At 31.9% G+C, this 15,111-nt stretch overlaps 1 protein-coding gene across 2 annotated transcripts in view; it reads right to left on the bottom strand.

The window, feature by feature from the left end:
- Positions 1-6,192: 6,192 nt before the first annotated feature.
- LOC130899445 (neither inactivation nor afterpotential protein C) overlaps positions 6,193-15,111 on the bottom strand; it is a 28,130-nt gene continuing 19,211 nt past the window's right edge. Inside the window, exons 11-17 of one of the 2 annotated variants that reach the window (XM_057809380.1) lie at positions 12,977-13,245; positions 12,619-12,899; positions 11,651-11,910; positions 9,537-9,605; positions 9,273-9,448; positions 9,022-9,221; positions 6,193-6,965 (exon numbers count right to left, since the gene is read on the bottom strand). In XM_057809380.1, coding sequence (XP_057665363.1) covers positions 6,248-6,965; positions 9,022-9,221; positions 9,273-9,448; positions 9,537-9,605; positions 11,651-11,910; positions 12,619-12,899; positions 12,977-13,245 — 1,973 coding nt within the window. In that variant the 3' untranslated portion in view covers positions 6,193-6,247. The remainder of the gene's footprint in view (positions 6,966-9,021; positions 9,222-9,272; positions 9,449-9,536; positions 9,606-11,650; positions 11,911-12,618; positions 12,900-12,976; positions 13,246-15,111) is intronic. The other variant, XM_057809381.1, reaches the window with a different exon arrangement.

Genomic DNA, 15,111 nt, shown 5'->3' on the forward strand with positions numbered 1-15,111 from the left:
CTTCGTTACCCTCTTTCAGTATTTGTTCCATTTCTGAAGCTAACAGTACAGTGTCCAGTGATAATAAGGATGGTCTTCTGGATTGAGTGAGTCGTGATTGTTATTGTCTTTTTGTTTTGTCGAATACGAAATCACTTTAGTTTGATTATATTATCCTGGTTCTGATTCAAGTATCTATCAATTTTACGGGCAGTAACACTGTAACTATCTCTTCGGCATCCATTTTCCTCGTCCGAATTATTGAAAGCTTTTTTGCTTCTGATTTCCCTTCCAATCAACTCGTATCCATTATAAAAAGACTTTCGTTTCTGTAAGCTACTTTAGTCAAGTGATCCTAACAAATTGCCATCAAAGCAACGGCGTAATAAATCAATTGATTGATAATGAAATGAGTAAATTGAAAATTGCACATTTTCCGCAAAGAAATATTAGATTCTCTAGTTTAAGTAATTTTGTTTTTGGACTTGGAAAGAAAAAATAGAAATATGTTTCTGAAACAATAATATCACAACAAATATTATAGAAGTTCTAAGAATTGGTATCAGTAAATATTCGATTTTATCCTAAAGGTTCCATTACTGCAATGAATGACACAAGTTACCAATCATGGTTGAATGATTGAATATAAATAATGAACTGTGTGCCTATTAAGTTGGTGATAATAATACGGAGCACACTTACAATTACTCTGCTTGGTGCATCTTGAGACTTTCTTAAGACGATACTCTATCACTGCGCTGATTTATTAAGAAAAATTAATAAGGTCTCATTAAAGAAAACAAGAAGAAGGCTTGGAAACTATTTCTTCTTATGCTAATGTTTCTGGATATTCGACTAAGTACTTAGAATTGGCTTAGAATTTCATTTATCAATGTAATTTAAATATTTCAATAAGTAATGAAAGACTAAGACAAAAAAAAGTATTATGAATTTACGATTTAGAATTTTCTGCCAAAACCTCCTTGATGGTCCAATTTTAACGTCCATCAGCAATCGGTTTCTATCTGCCCTGATAGCTCGTGGCTTGGCATAACTTATGTTGACTTGTGAGTAATAGAACTGTCCAAATCAAGTGTCCATAATATTCTAATAACATGTTATACATTTATCTTTAGGTACATTTCAGCCTATACATTTTATATTTCATTTGTTTTTTGGAGTTTTATCAGCGTCGTAATTTTGGATTTCCTGTTCAGTAAAATCAGATTTTGTCTTTGTTCTACAAACTAATTTAGTTGATTATACTTTTCTCTTCATTAATCCAGTATATTTTGTTTTTTTTTTTGGATTATTAAAAACATGCTACGAAAGTCAATATAGCATCATACATAAGCCGTTTTTTGATCGAATCTCATTCGATTGTTAAGTAGTTGTGAAATGGAAAATTCATTATTCCTTCACTTAAAATACTTGTAAATCAATTGTGCATCAAAGGTATAAAGTTTTATTAAAGCTATGGATACCTTTTTGAATATTTATAAACTTAAATTCTATTGTCGTAATTTGCTTCGATAGTACGTCACATTCTTCTTCTTCAGGTCCCATCTCCATCTAATGAAGGTTGGTTACAATTTCGGTCCTGAGTAGTACGAATTAAAGATGATGTGTTCATACCAGTCAAATCACATATGTTTTTTAACCATTATTATTATTAATTTCAGTATATCATACTTGTTGTTACGGTATATGTGGCCCAGATAAGCGGAATTTCTTCTCTTTATTGTTATAAGAAACTCTATTTCCTTTCCTAATCGTCTTAGCACTTTATCTGTTCATGGTATCCACTTTCAATATCCATGTTTCTGCTCCATACAAGAGAACTGTGCACGTACGTCCTACGTCTACAAAACGGTTATTTAAGTTTAAGTTCAAGATTGCGTTACATAATTTTCACCTTTAGGAATGTGGCTCTAGTTTGTTCTATACGTGATTTTATTTCGACGTCAGGATCTACGTTTGTCGTTTTGCAGCTGCCAAGATATTTGAATTTCTCAACTTTCTCTATTGCGGTGTCATAGATGTTCAGTTGTGGGTTTGGAAGTTTTTTTATGGTCATTATTTTTGTTTTTGTTACATTAATTTTTATGCCTAGTTGATCTACCACCTCCATAACTTTGTTGATTAGGCGTTGAAGGGCTTCTGGATTGTCCGCAGTGTTAACCGTATCGTCTGCATAAAGTATGTTGTTTAATGCCCTGCCGTTAATTTTTATTCCATCCTCGTCATCGCCTATTGCTTGGTTACATTACATTATATAATTATCTGTTATGATAATGTATTATTACTTGGCTAATTATATTGTCAATTAGTAATTAGAAATATGTATTTAAATGGTTGACGTTGAGAGACAAGACAACTTGAATCTTTCAAGACAACTTTTCTATTAGTAAACTTATAATTTTTTGAAATGATATCCGCATTTTGATCAAATTCTTAATATAATTTCACATGATTGGGATTATGTGTATAAAAGCAAAATGCAACTATTCAATTTTGTGATATATTTATTTTATACACACGTTTGCAAGATTTTCTCAACAATATTAACACACTCAGGGAGCTTATGGATCTCTGAAAATTTTATGTGACTCTCCGGGCTTCCTACTCGACATATATTTCCTTAATTGTAGCTTTGCTCAAAGAAGGAAGCTTTTTTTTCAAAAACTTAGAGCTTAGTTCATAACAGATGGGCTCGAAAGTTCGTAGGCTAGCAAAGAAAAAAATTTTTTTGATAGAATTTGATTCTATTATTCAATATGGTCTTTGATGGCGATACAACGATTATTGCGATCATAGATTTTTTGATACCAATTAAATAGTACGATTTGTTTTTAGCCTCAAATAAGCTTCAGCTGATGGATTCTTCTTTGGCGCAAATTTTTTCCATCTTGCATCCTCTTGAAATTTGAGAACAGAAAAAGTCACCGAAGGCCATATCTGGAGATCTCGATATTTGATGATTACGAAAGCAATTCGAAACGTGCAATTCGTTCAATTGTGCCATGGTTTTCATTGATTTGTGATACTGTGCATGTTCTTAAGGCATCTTCAAATGAGGCGAGATTTCGTTCTTCAAAATTCGAATTTATTTTTAGATATCTTAATTAGCTTCACTTTACAGTTATATAAAATTATTTTTTCTACATTTATGCTATTTTCGTCGATCAGAACCTCTTTGAGTTCTAAGACTAATAGCGGGTCAACGTACGAACTTTTCAGTCCACCTAATAGCTATCACATCTCGTAATATCTAATTCGCACTTATGACTTTTGTCGAATATTTTCAATATATCAGTATTAAATATCAGCTCCAAAAGTAACTGAATGTCTACGTTTACTATAAACAGATTAAATAAATAACTCAAATTAATATTCATAATCACCGAAGAGATTGAGACATTTGTCACATCTGTGGACAAGCTTTTCAATACCCTCTTCAAAGAAAGTTTTCGTCAATGAATTCAAGTAGAGTACAAAACAGACCTTAAAAATTCCGTAAATAAAGTAGTAATGATGAATCTGCGGTTTTCTTTAAACATTCTGTCAACTTGTTGAACCAGGTCATCTGAATCGACAGATTTGCGACCATGGCCCCCTTCATCATGCACGTTTACTCACAACACTATCACTTATGAAGTTTTCCCCATACACACGACTCATTTTCCAATGGATTTCTGCAGCAATATGAACTTCATTCTGTAGAAAACGAATCACACTTCGCAATTCACACTTAGCGGGAGCATTAATAATGGAAGATATGTTTACGTGGCTGTAGCGGAGTGTAGTGCGAGAGGTTCGCAGTCGTCTACAGCGCATACCCGCTTCCTTCTGCACGGAGAGATCGGAGGTTGAAGAAAAAACGGCCGTCGTAGATATTATGACACAGTAAAAACTTCACTATTATAAAGTATTGAAAGATAAATTTGTAGGTGGAATCTTTTTATACGTGTGAAACATAACTAACCCAAGAGATCTGGTATGTATAGCAGGTGGGGCAGAACATGTGTGTTACTCAATACTTATCTTGATGGAGACAATCTAAGTTAAAATATGCACTATGTGTTTAAACCCGAAATGTAGCAAAATATATCAGGATGAGTTGTATAAATACTGAATATGTATAAAATAAACATTTAACAACAAAATAAGTTTAAAAACAGGATAAGAATAAACGTTTTTTGAATAGCCCTAAATTGGAAATATCACAATACATAGAATTATTATTGAATTACCATTGGACAGAATTTGTCTAAATCTAAAATATAAATTACTTATTTTTTTATTACACCTTATATTAAAACTCGTTAAGTTCTTGGTCTTAGGTTAAATTTTAATCCACTTTTGAAAACATCATCAAGAGGTGTCAAGATCATGAATATAAAATGCATTGTATACTATGTATAAATAGTTATACCGATTTTCAAATAGATTTAACCTTAAGGTCAAGGTTACTTTTTAAACGGCAATAAATATCAACTTTGGAAACTATAAAAATCAGGATGTTTTTCAAGAACATCATGTTTCTAAAATTGGAGTTAATATCAATATTAATTTTGTCAGATCCTCATTACGTAAATCGGTAGTAAGATATAAAATATTGAGCTATCAAATGAGTCTCTTCAAATAACCATTTCACGAGCCAAAAATGAGGTTCTTGTTTCTGTTAAGCTGCCTTCTCTTTCACAATTTAAGACTAGAATAAAAGTCAATTATAATGCTACACCGCCAAAAGTATTAAATTTTTCTGCTAATCAATTATTGTTTCATTGCAATAATCAATAATCGAGGTAGAGATAAAAATGTGAGAAGCTTACTAATATTGGATATTATCAATGCTTTTCTCAGTACAATTTTCTAAAATATTCATTTATCCAAAAAATTATTACAGGTTTTTCATTTTATAAGTATAACTTTGTCTATAGGTTGATTTCATATGAGTTTATGAATCATACTTTCTAGGATTATCGATATCTAAATTTTGAATTCTGGTTAAACATTTTCTTACCTGGAGCTTAAGTAAAATACATATTACCAACTTATATTTATATAAAACACCCCCTGTCATGTTACTTCCATGGATAGGAATAAATTCAAAGTAATTGGTTGAAATGAATTTTATGATAAAAAATATTTTTGCAGTCAGAGTCTATTGTTCCAGATCTGCCCGAAAAAAAAGTTTTGTATATTGTAGACGGTTATAAATTTAGATTTCAAAAAAGTGGTGAAGTTGAACGATGAATATGTACAAAAATAACGTGTAAAGCTTATATTAAAAAACAAAATGAAATCATTGTGGACGCAACCTAATCAACCCGGTTGACCGCGGGACATAACCAGTGTGCATCTTATAGGCTTACAGGTTAATTTATTCAGTAGTCAAAAATAGACTGACTTAATTCTAGAAGTGCGATTAGACATAAGTTTTAGATATAACATTATCAGGTACACTTGTGATTTTGTTTCGGCACCAATCACTTACTTCTTATGATTTTTGGACACAGCTCTGGTATGTTTCGGGAAAATCGCGTTGAACATCGATTCTTTTAGTTGGTTTACTGTACCATTTCTTTCCTTATATATAAACTGGACTTTGTAACTTACTGTTTCTCTTCCTCTTCAGCCTATTTTGATGTCACTATATGATGATTTTAAAAACCTAAATTCATTACTCCATCTGTTTCTTTTCTCACTAAGAGAAGTTGTTTTGTCGGGAATAAATTGCTTTCCCATTGCAAGTTTTGTGTCTCGGTAGTCCCAGCATTGCATCAAACACTGTTAAAATTCAGAAGTGCCATTCAAAACAGAAAGCGTCGAATGCTGCAGGTGTTGTCCTACTTTATGTTAATACTCATCTACGCCTTGATGCAGAACAGCTGTTTCAACGGAATTTGGTTGAGGGTTATTTGTTTATTCACCCTATAATTTTGATTTAATTCGATTTTGATATTTTCTTATACCCTGATGAGGCAATGACGAAGATTTGAAGATGTAGTTTACACGCTGGTTCAATTCACAGGCGGTAGATTTCTACGAAAAAAGAATACAAAAGTTGTTTCCTCCTCGATACGACGTGTGCTCAATTTTGGTGAAAACTGTGGATTTGTGAAGATTATTTATCATATAATATGGAATATATTTGAATAACCTGGAATATAATGCAATTAAACATCAAATTAAAAAAGAAAAAACTACTTCATGAATACATTTTTTTATTTATTAACAGCGGTAGAAATAATGTAGTGAGTTATCACAATTCAATTTCAACACCTTCCATAACAAGTCCTGGTAAAATTTCCACTGAAATATGTTTTCCATTTATAGCCTCATCTTCATAATGACCGTTGGATAAACTATTCTTCAAATTTTCTTTGGTTAAAGATAGTTTTCTCACTGTTTGAAAAACATTATTCAAAGATTCTCTTCTGAAATTGGTTTTTCGCAACATTCCTTTAAAATTATAAGGAGGATCATCATCAGAAGCGTTACTATCTCTTCTCCCGATATTTCTGAGCTCATCCAAAGGATCAATAGAATATTTAGGTTTAATGTTGATGGGAGTAGCTTTGATGTAATCAAAATCTTTATTGGCAGGAGAAGAGTTTTTCAGAAAATCTGGCGCACTATGAGGTTTATAAGAATTTTCAATTTTTTTCAAATTCACTTTATATTGCGTGTTTCCTCCACTTTTAATATTCTTCTCATCTACATTTTTATTTGAATTGATAGTTTGTCTATTTTGGGTTCTTATGTCCTCATTAATTATATCCTTGGTGAATTTCCCATCATCGGATTCTACAGGGCTTGCGAGAGCTACCAGATCTTCATCTGGTTCTCTTCTGTAGTTTATTTTTGCTAAAGTGTCATTTGTATCCATGTCATCATCGGTTGATTCATCTTTTGTTTGGGATCTAGATTCACGCCAGCGATATGGACTATCCCATGGTTCTTCATTGTTTTTAATATCTCTACAATAAAATTTATCTTCATAATTGAAACTTAATTGCGCAAATTACTGAGGTATAACATTGACTAGCATAAAAAAATAAAAGGAAACAAACATAGACACAAACGGGAGGCAACTTTGTAAGAATCTCAAAATGAAGAGAAAGAGCAAGCAAGACTTCATATTCAGACTGAGACAAATAGGAGAACTATTGAAGATGCATATATGCTTCACAGCGTTGAGAAATATTCCATCCAGAAAGAAACGATCTTTGGAGGAGCTAAGGGAGAAGGAATTACAAAAAGACTGGGATAATGATGGTACAAGCACTCTATAGTAATGACAAACAAAATAAGAATCGAATCTACAAACATCTACAAAACAAAAGCTGGAAATATAAAGGCGTATTGATTTCTTCACTATTTTTCATACTAATAGATGACGCACTAAAAAAGTGCAAAGAAAGATGTGAATGATAAGCAATAAATAAAAATGTAGGATGCAATACTACCAGAATTCCTATTCGCCGTTGATGTGGTACTTGCGGGATCCGAAGACAAATTATTCTAGATACAGATCAAAATAAATGCGGAAAATTATTAATATGGATACCAACAACAGAAGAAAATGTCGATGGACAAGTAATAATCTACAATTCTCCAGAGAAGTTTATGGAAAATGAGAGAAAATTGACGAAAAGTTTGTGGACATTGATAGAAAAAATAGAAGTAAAATAGTCGCTAATGAAATGAAATGAGAAAATAAAGGGTTGAAAGAAAAGACGGTATAAAAAACAAGGCAATAAAGGCTTATTCTCTTCTCATTCGGTTCTATTTGTTCAAAATAGTAATATCAAATTCTAGAAAGATATCTTTTTTCATCATCACTTTTTAAAGGCAACAATAATAAAGTAAATAGTAAAGAACAATTAAGAAAGAATCGAGTAGATAAAATAGATCGGATAGAAAAAGCACATAATATAACACTTAAAAAAAGAAAATATATTGTTATAATAAAGTTTTGCATAAAATTTATGCAATATTCATTTTCGATAAAAATATAAATTTTTGTTCAATAGGAAGCTTCGTACTTTATTACATTATTTGACAAAGCTTACTTTTCTGCGATATAAAAAATTGGATGCAGTTTGCTTTTCTCTGAAAACTTTGCTACAAACATCTAACCAACATTTTTTTGTATCGTAAATTCGGTTGTAGTTGCGTGAGGTTATCTTTTAATGAAAGCAAAATATCTAACTTTGCATTGTGGCTTATTTCTGGTCTTCCAGATTTTGAAGCATCCCGTTTGCCGGGATTCCGAAATGTGTTTTGTTAGGTAAAACACATGATCCTTCATGACTTCAATTACAATATCTATCCTTTCTGAGACTGATATCGACAAACAGTTGTATGAGAATAATTGGAAAAAAAAAGATAAATACATATGTTTTACTAGGAAGCATTCCTTTACTTAGGTAGTTTATTTTCTCAAATTTCGTTCATTACTTTACCCCATAACTATGTATAAGCGGACAGAAATAATTCCTTTTTTTTTTCTCAAAATAGTTCAAAATAAAAGTTTTTACTGAAAAGAGATGATTTAGATCATTTTTGTCAAGAATTACTTAGAATAGAATGAATATATGAAGTAGCAATTCACAGTTCAAAATTTACATGAAAAGCGAAGGCAAGAAGGTATATTAGAAAAATTAATTTACCGGTGAACGTAAAAAGAAAATATCACCACTAATATATTAAAGTTTCATTATTATTGTTACCTATTGTAAATTATTTGAAGAAAAAGTAAAGTAAATTAGACCTGAATAAAGAACTAAAAAGGGCGACCTTGAAATAAATGGGAAGATTGAGTTTAAGAAATGAGTAGAAAAACGGAAACTACCATTCAGAGAGGTTAGACTATTAGCGTAGAATAGTTGGAAGAGATATGTGAAATGTAATATTGAAAAAATACTGCCCGTAATGCGTTTCAAACCCATTTGTAGACGCCTGCGTAAAAACTTTCTCCACTGTATCTATTTTATCAAATTTGTTAGGTTAATATTTATTTTGATACCGTACCCAATATTAGTGAGGTAATCAGACATATGAGAAGTATTGTAGAAGGGTATATCTTCCAATCGAAAATATAGTTTAAGAACAGAATTGTTGATGTCATCCAGATATGAACCTACTTGAGCTCTAATATCTATGAAGTCTAAATCGATGCCCTCTTTTGTCTGTAGCAATTTGTGATACGCATTCATATTATAAAGGTGGACCTGAAAAATAATTATAAAGTAGATACCACGATATAATTTATAACTACTTACTTGTTGAGCCAAATTGTAGAAATCTTGAACTCTTTTTGCTCTGTATCTCATTAAAACTGAAAACAAAGTCTTGTTCTTCCACTTTCTAGCGTAAGGTCTAATAAAATATTTATCTTCTTCACTTAGTTGTTTGTAAGCTTCTAGAACTTCTCTACGTCTTGCAGCGTTTCTGTAAGCTGAATATACATAATGTGTCTATTTATACTATAAAGCTACTATTGGAGGGTATAATATGTTTAGCTTTTAGTTACTAAATTACTTTACCCTTTTGAATGACTTCGGCTGCTTCGTCTTCTGTCATACTATCTCTTCTTCTAGGCTGTAGTTGTTCAACTGTTGAAACAAAGAGAATGTATTTGAGTTACAATTATATTATTTATTTATTACATGCTTGTTACAAATAAAAAAAATACGCATTTATATTTTTTCCTAGCTGAACCGATAGTCCTTTAAAATTTATTTCAAAAAAACCACATTAAAAAAAACTTTTTTCGTATTCTTTTTTAGATTTCTTAAAATCTACCGTACGAAATCGGTCCAAATTGTATTCAAAATCTAATTTTGGTCAAACCCTTTCATTATAAACAAATCTTGTGTGCCATAATGACGTACATACGACATAACATCCTGAGCGTATTCATGCATATTCCGCGGACTTCCCACGTATATGTGGCTGGGAGAATAGTTGTTCTACTGTGCATTTCCATCAGCATTTATGGTATCCCGTAGATGAATATATTCTTCAAGACGTAGTTTTGCCTGGTTCAACCTGATAATTGTCAATCGCTCAATTTCAACTTTCACGTACATATCCACAGCATATTGGTGGAAGAAACGCTGATATTTTAAGATATGATTATTCTTATTTTTCCGAACCATTAGTCTGTATGAATAATAACTCATTGAAATAAATATTTTGATTGTTTCGGAACCTGTAACTGGATTTATCATCTTCATTGAAAAATGATATCCATCTTCACCTTGCCAAAACACGCTGCAATTGATTGCTACCGCGATGTAAAACAATATCTCGGTTTTCTAAATTTTCACTCACGACGACAATAGCGACTTCGTTAATTGGTGGTGCATTAAAATGTCTCGCGTGTTCTCCTGCTGGCGTCTTATCATCTTTGATGACAATTTTGTGATTATCAAACGGTCCGAAGCGGTCGTGAATAATGCAACCAAAACGTTTGGAGCTGTTTCAAAATTGGTCTTTTCACCGAATTATTGTGTGCACAATGATGATCGACTTGTCTTGCTGAATCGCCCATAAATAAATTTGTAGTCACTATTCGTTGGCAATAAGGAACCTGTTAAATGATATATTTGACCCTGAATCTTAACAGTTGGCGTAAAAATTCCTTGAATGATTTTTTTTGCACCAATTGACGTCATTTGGAGACAATTATTGTATTACTGAATATGAGTCAAATAATGTTTAGAATCTGGACTATTTCCGGAAACCAATGAATGTAATAGTGGCGGTACTAATGCCGTCAATTTGACTTGACAGCTCACACAACACACTCCATGAGCTTAATTTTTAAATTTAAATGCCTTGTAATATGGCATACAATGTTCATTGGTCCAATAGCAATATGCTGTGAATTGTACTTTATTTCTACGTTATAAGTGAATGCATTTCAATAGGGATTAAGCGCAACATTTCTATGTTGTTTACATCGATTCCATCGATTCTGTTCAACTTCATTCCGCGCTTCGCGTTGCTCGTCAGTTTGACTTGCTCTTGTATATTTTTGACTCGCAGCATTGCGAGCTCAGTGTCTAATTGTTGGCATTTTCAAAAATGAAAATTCAACTGTAAATTATAGAAAACTATTGTATTCTTCCTTATAACCGAGTATATCACTTGTTATGTTAGTAACGTTCATGTTAGTCTATCCAAATTTACTAGAAGAATGAATTTTTAAATCTTTGATGATATTTGTAACATTTCAAACGTCATAATGTTACATTAAAAAAGTTTAAATTGTCCAAAGCGCTAAGGTTAGATTAGAATTAGTATTCTTAAAAAATTATTCTTAAATTTTCTTTCATAAGAACCTTCTCCTGACAATAACCAACACAACAAATAAATTGTGAAATCGTCCAGCCGTTCACGCGTGATGGTGTGACCAAGGATTATTTCATTTTATGAATCTTTTTATTAGGAAAACTACATTCAAATGTGATTTCTAAAGGTCATTTGTTTGAAATATAAGTTTCCCCTACCTCGCTAGAAAATTGTTTATAATAAACAGAGGGAGAAGTGAGTATTGAATCTCGTTTAGAATGAATTATACTGCGATTATTATCTACATATCAATAGAATCATTCTTTCAGTATATGAAAATAACGTTGATTTTTCAACCTACCCACTTCTTTTTTGTCTTCTTTAATTTGCTTAGCAAGTCTACATTTTACCAGAAATCCTCGTAGAATGCTTTGTATTTTGATTATTTTCTTCACGTGCGTTTCATACAATCTCGATAAATATTCCTCGTGGTAGTATTTCAAAAAAACTTTGGTTTTTCCCAATGCCCAATCCTCCATTTTCAATCTGATCATCAGTAATCGACAGTTATCTTTTGTGATGTCAACACTTTCGTCAAAATCGAAAGCTAGGAATTTGTACCTGAAACAAAATTACGGATTATTAATTAATTAATGTTAACTAAAAGTCTTCACAAGTGCTTTTAGGAAACTATAATCGTCAGGGGAATAAATAATTTTCAAAACCATAGATACATGAAACAACCCGTCAGCTAATCGCATTTACCCACCTGTCTACCAAAGTAAAAAGGATCATATCATATGACTACGACCCGATTAACACGACCAGTTCCCGAAAACCAATGAACGTATCCAGGCTAGCTTCTTAACATTCAGATTATCATCATAGTTTGCAGAAAAGTCCTTATATAATGTTTTCATTTTCGTTGCAGCTATTGGCCACAACTGGACATTTTTATAGATAGATCAAAATAAAGCTTTTTTGTGTCTCTAAATTTCACCATCTCACCCCTAAAGCTGAAATTTGACGGATAAACCTTCATTCGGCTCATTTCTTTAGAAAAGTCCGTGTCTATGGTTGAAATTAAAGTCAAGGATTTTTCCGTGAATGGTGCCTATAATCGTTTCATTTTTGATGTGCAGCTCAATCCACTGATCAACTACGGCTTCTAGCAAAGAAAAATAAGGTTGAAGTAGCAAAATTCTGTGAAAAAGCATCACAGGCAGCCAAGCAATTTTGAAAAATGACACGATTCTACAAAATAGTGTTGCAGAACATATTCTGGAAATCTGTTTACAGTAAATTGATATATGAGTAAAAGGGTATTACCTTCTGAGGAATTCTGAAAAAGAGATTCTTTGCGAATACCCGGATTGTCTAATTTTAGCCGTGTCAGCAATTCCCATAGCTCTTAATTGATGTTTGACTAATTCTCTTTTGAAATTGTTTGGTCGTCCTTTCAGGTCGGTTCTAATACAACGTACAAAATGCGTTCCACCAGAACCCGATCCAATAGACAACTCTTTGAGTAATTCAAGACATAAAGATCTAAATATTGTTGATTGGGTTCGCATTTTTCGTATTTGTGAATATTCTCTGTTCATAGATATCTGGAAATAATTTCGAAATCAAACAACCGGCATTTTGAATGCTAGTTTGATTACTCCATTAATGTTATTTATATTACCTTTGAACCAAGAATATATTTATTTTTCTTTATTTCTTCTGATGGTAATATGAGATTTCCAGTACGATCCAATTTTGCAGTGAAAAGAGTTACTATAATCGGATTTTTAGAGCTTCTCATTGTTTCAATTATTTCTGGTGCTAAGAAATCTCTATTTTTCTCTGGCATTTTTCTACAATCGTATGAAACTTTTCCAGTATAATGAACTATTCCAAACGTGTTCTCATCATATATTATGATTTTTTTCTTTTCTTCATAATACAAATTTTCTGAAAAAAAAAATGTTAGTAATGTTATTAGATATAGAGAAAAATTTGTATTGATAGTTTTTCCTATTCTTCGTAGTAAATTTCATATACAAATGATTATATAGTTGAAATATCCAAAACAAAATTCTGATCGCATTCACAAGAAATGTATTCGATAATCATCAACCTAACAGTTTGGTATGAAACTATCATTTACTTCTGGATAAGTCCAGAATGTTTCCATTATTATTTACTAGAAAGTAAAGTGAAATTTCATAACGGCCTCAAAATATTTTGTTAGCAAGAACTGATAAGATTTTTGACAGTCAGACATGAAAGTGCTCTTTATTGAATACTAGTATTGTTCATTCTGAAATATTTGATTCGTAGTCAAAATAAAATAATTGGAAAAGTAAATGGAAAAGAAAGGTATCTAAGAAAAATCAATCCTGAATATATGATATAAATTGAGCTTTTTTATCGATATAGAATTAAAAATGCTTTTAAATTTGGTAAGAAATTTGCGGTGCTTATGTATTTACTCACAAATAAACAACCACGCAAAGTGAAAAATGGGATCTAATAACAAAAATGTTGTGGTATAATGTAATATTCTAATAAAAATTCCAGTTTGTTTAAAACTACACATCATTCGAGTGATGCCTTCTTGAGGAGTCCTGCGTGAGTCTGAGAAACATTTGTTGTGAAAAGCCATCAGCGTGAAGGCGAGAAGCATCTATCATATTTCTAGGGTCATAGTTTGGCGTTTCAATGATTCCTCTTGAATTAAATTCAGTGAGCGCTAGGATGTCATGATACTAGGAGATAAATTGGGAACGTTTTTCTTAAAAGACCCATCTAATTTCTCATGGTAAGGGCTCTCGCTCTATATCTCTAAAATCACTTCAGTGCCAAATTATTCTGTTCCTTTTGATTTTGATTTCTGAAGTACCATGTAATACCCACCATATTCTGTTTATTTACAAACTAAGGAATGCGATTGGGTGCCTCACTATAAACTAAAAACATTCATTGTGAGGTAAAACAGGAGTGCATTCTTTTTTTCCAGTCTCACTCTTCATACACGTTCTCAATTAGCATCTTAAAAATATAAAATTTCTTTGTTTCACTCTGATTTTGTCAGGATGTAGTAAGATGGGCAAGGGGCCGCAGAAGAGAATGGAGAGACCATGTTGACAGAATGCCAAATGAACGGTTAGCAAAAATTGCAAAGGAAAAGAAACCAGACACAACTCGACCTCGTGGACGACCACCTATAAGGTGGTATGAAAGCTGGTCCTCAGCATCCCAACTACTCCTGGCAAACCCTTGATGAAAATACAGGACCTAGTCCTAACGTAAGAAGAAGAAGACTCTGATTTTGCAACTATCGCTGGAAACAAACAAAGATAGTGGTTTCCACAAATCATATTTTTCAGTCTCTAAGTTGAAAGACTCATTCTCTTCAAAGTTTTTTAAATCAATTGGAAATATAATTGATTGTTTTTTCAACCAAAACAAATACTGTGGAGGCAAGGGTTTGGTTTGAACACCCGTCATATTATCTAGATCTGCCCCTAGCAACTACCAGCTGTTTTAGAACTGAGAAAGCCACAAGGAAAGAAATATCAATATAATGATGAAATCATCTCTAAAACACAAATCTATTTTGAGAGCACAGAGCAATATTTATATGAAAATAATTAGAAAACTATTATGATGAATAGAAGAACAAAATCTAACTCAAAAACTTTTTTTGATTTACTACACCGATTTATATTGTAAATCAATAGTTTGTTTGAAGAGGAAAGTTTTAAATGACATTATAATAGCTGTAACAGGACAAGGAACGAATTATACGAAACTGGATTGTATTTTTAATCAATC

The sequence above is a fragment of the Diorhabda carinulata genome, chromosome 11 (genome assembly GCF_026250575.1).
Source record: "Diorhabda carinulata isolate Delta chromosome 11, icDioCari1.1, whole genome shotgun sequence".
Classification (NCBI taxonomy): Eukaryota; Metazoa; Arthropoda; class Insecta; order Coleoptera; family Chrysomelidae; genus Diorhabda; species Diorhabda carinulata.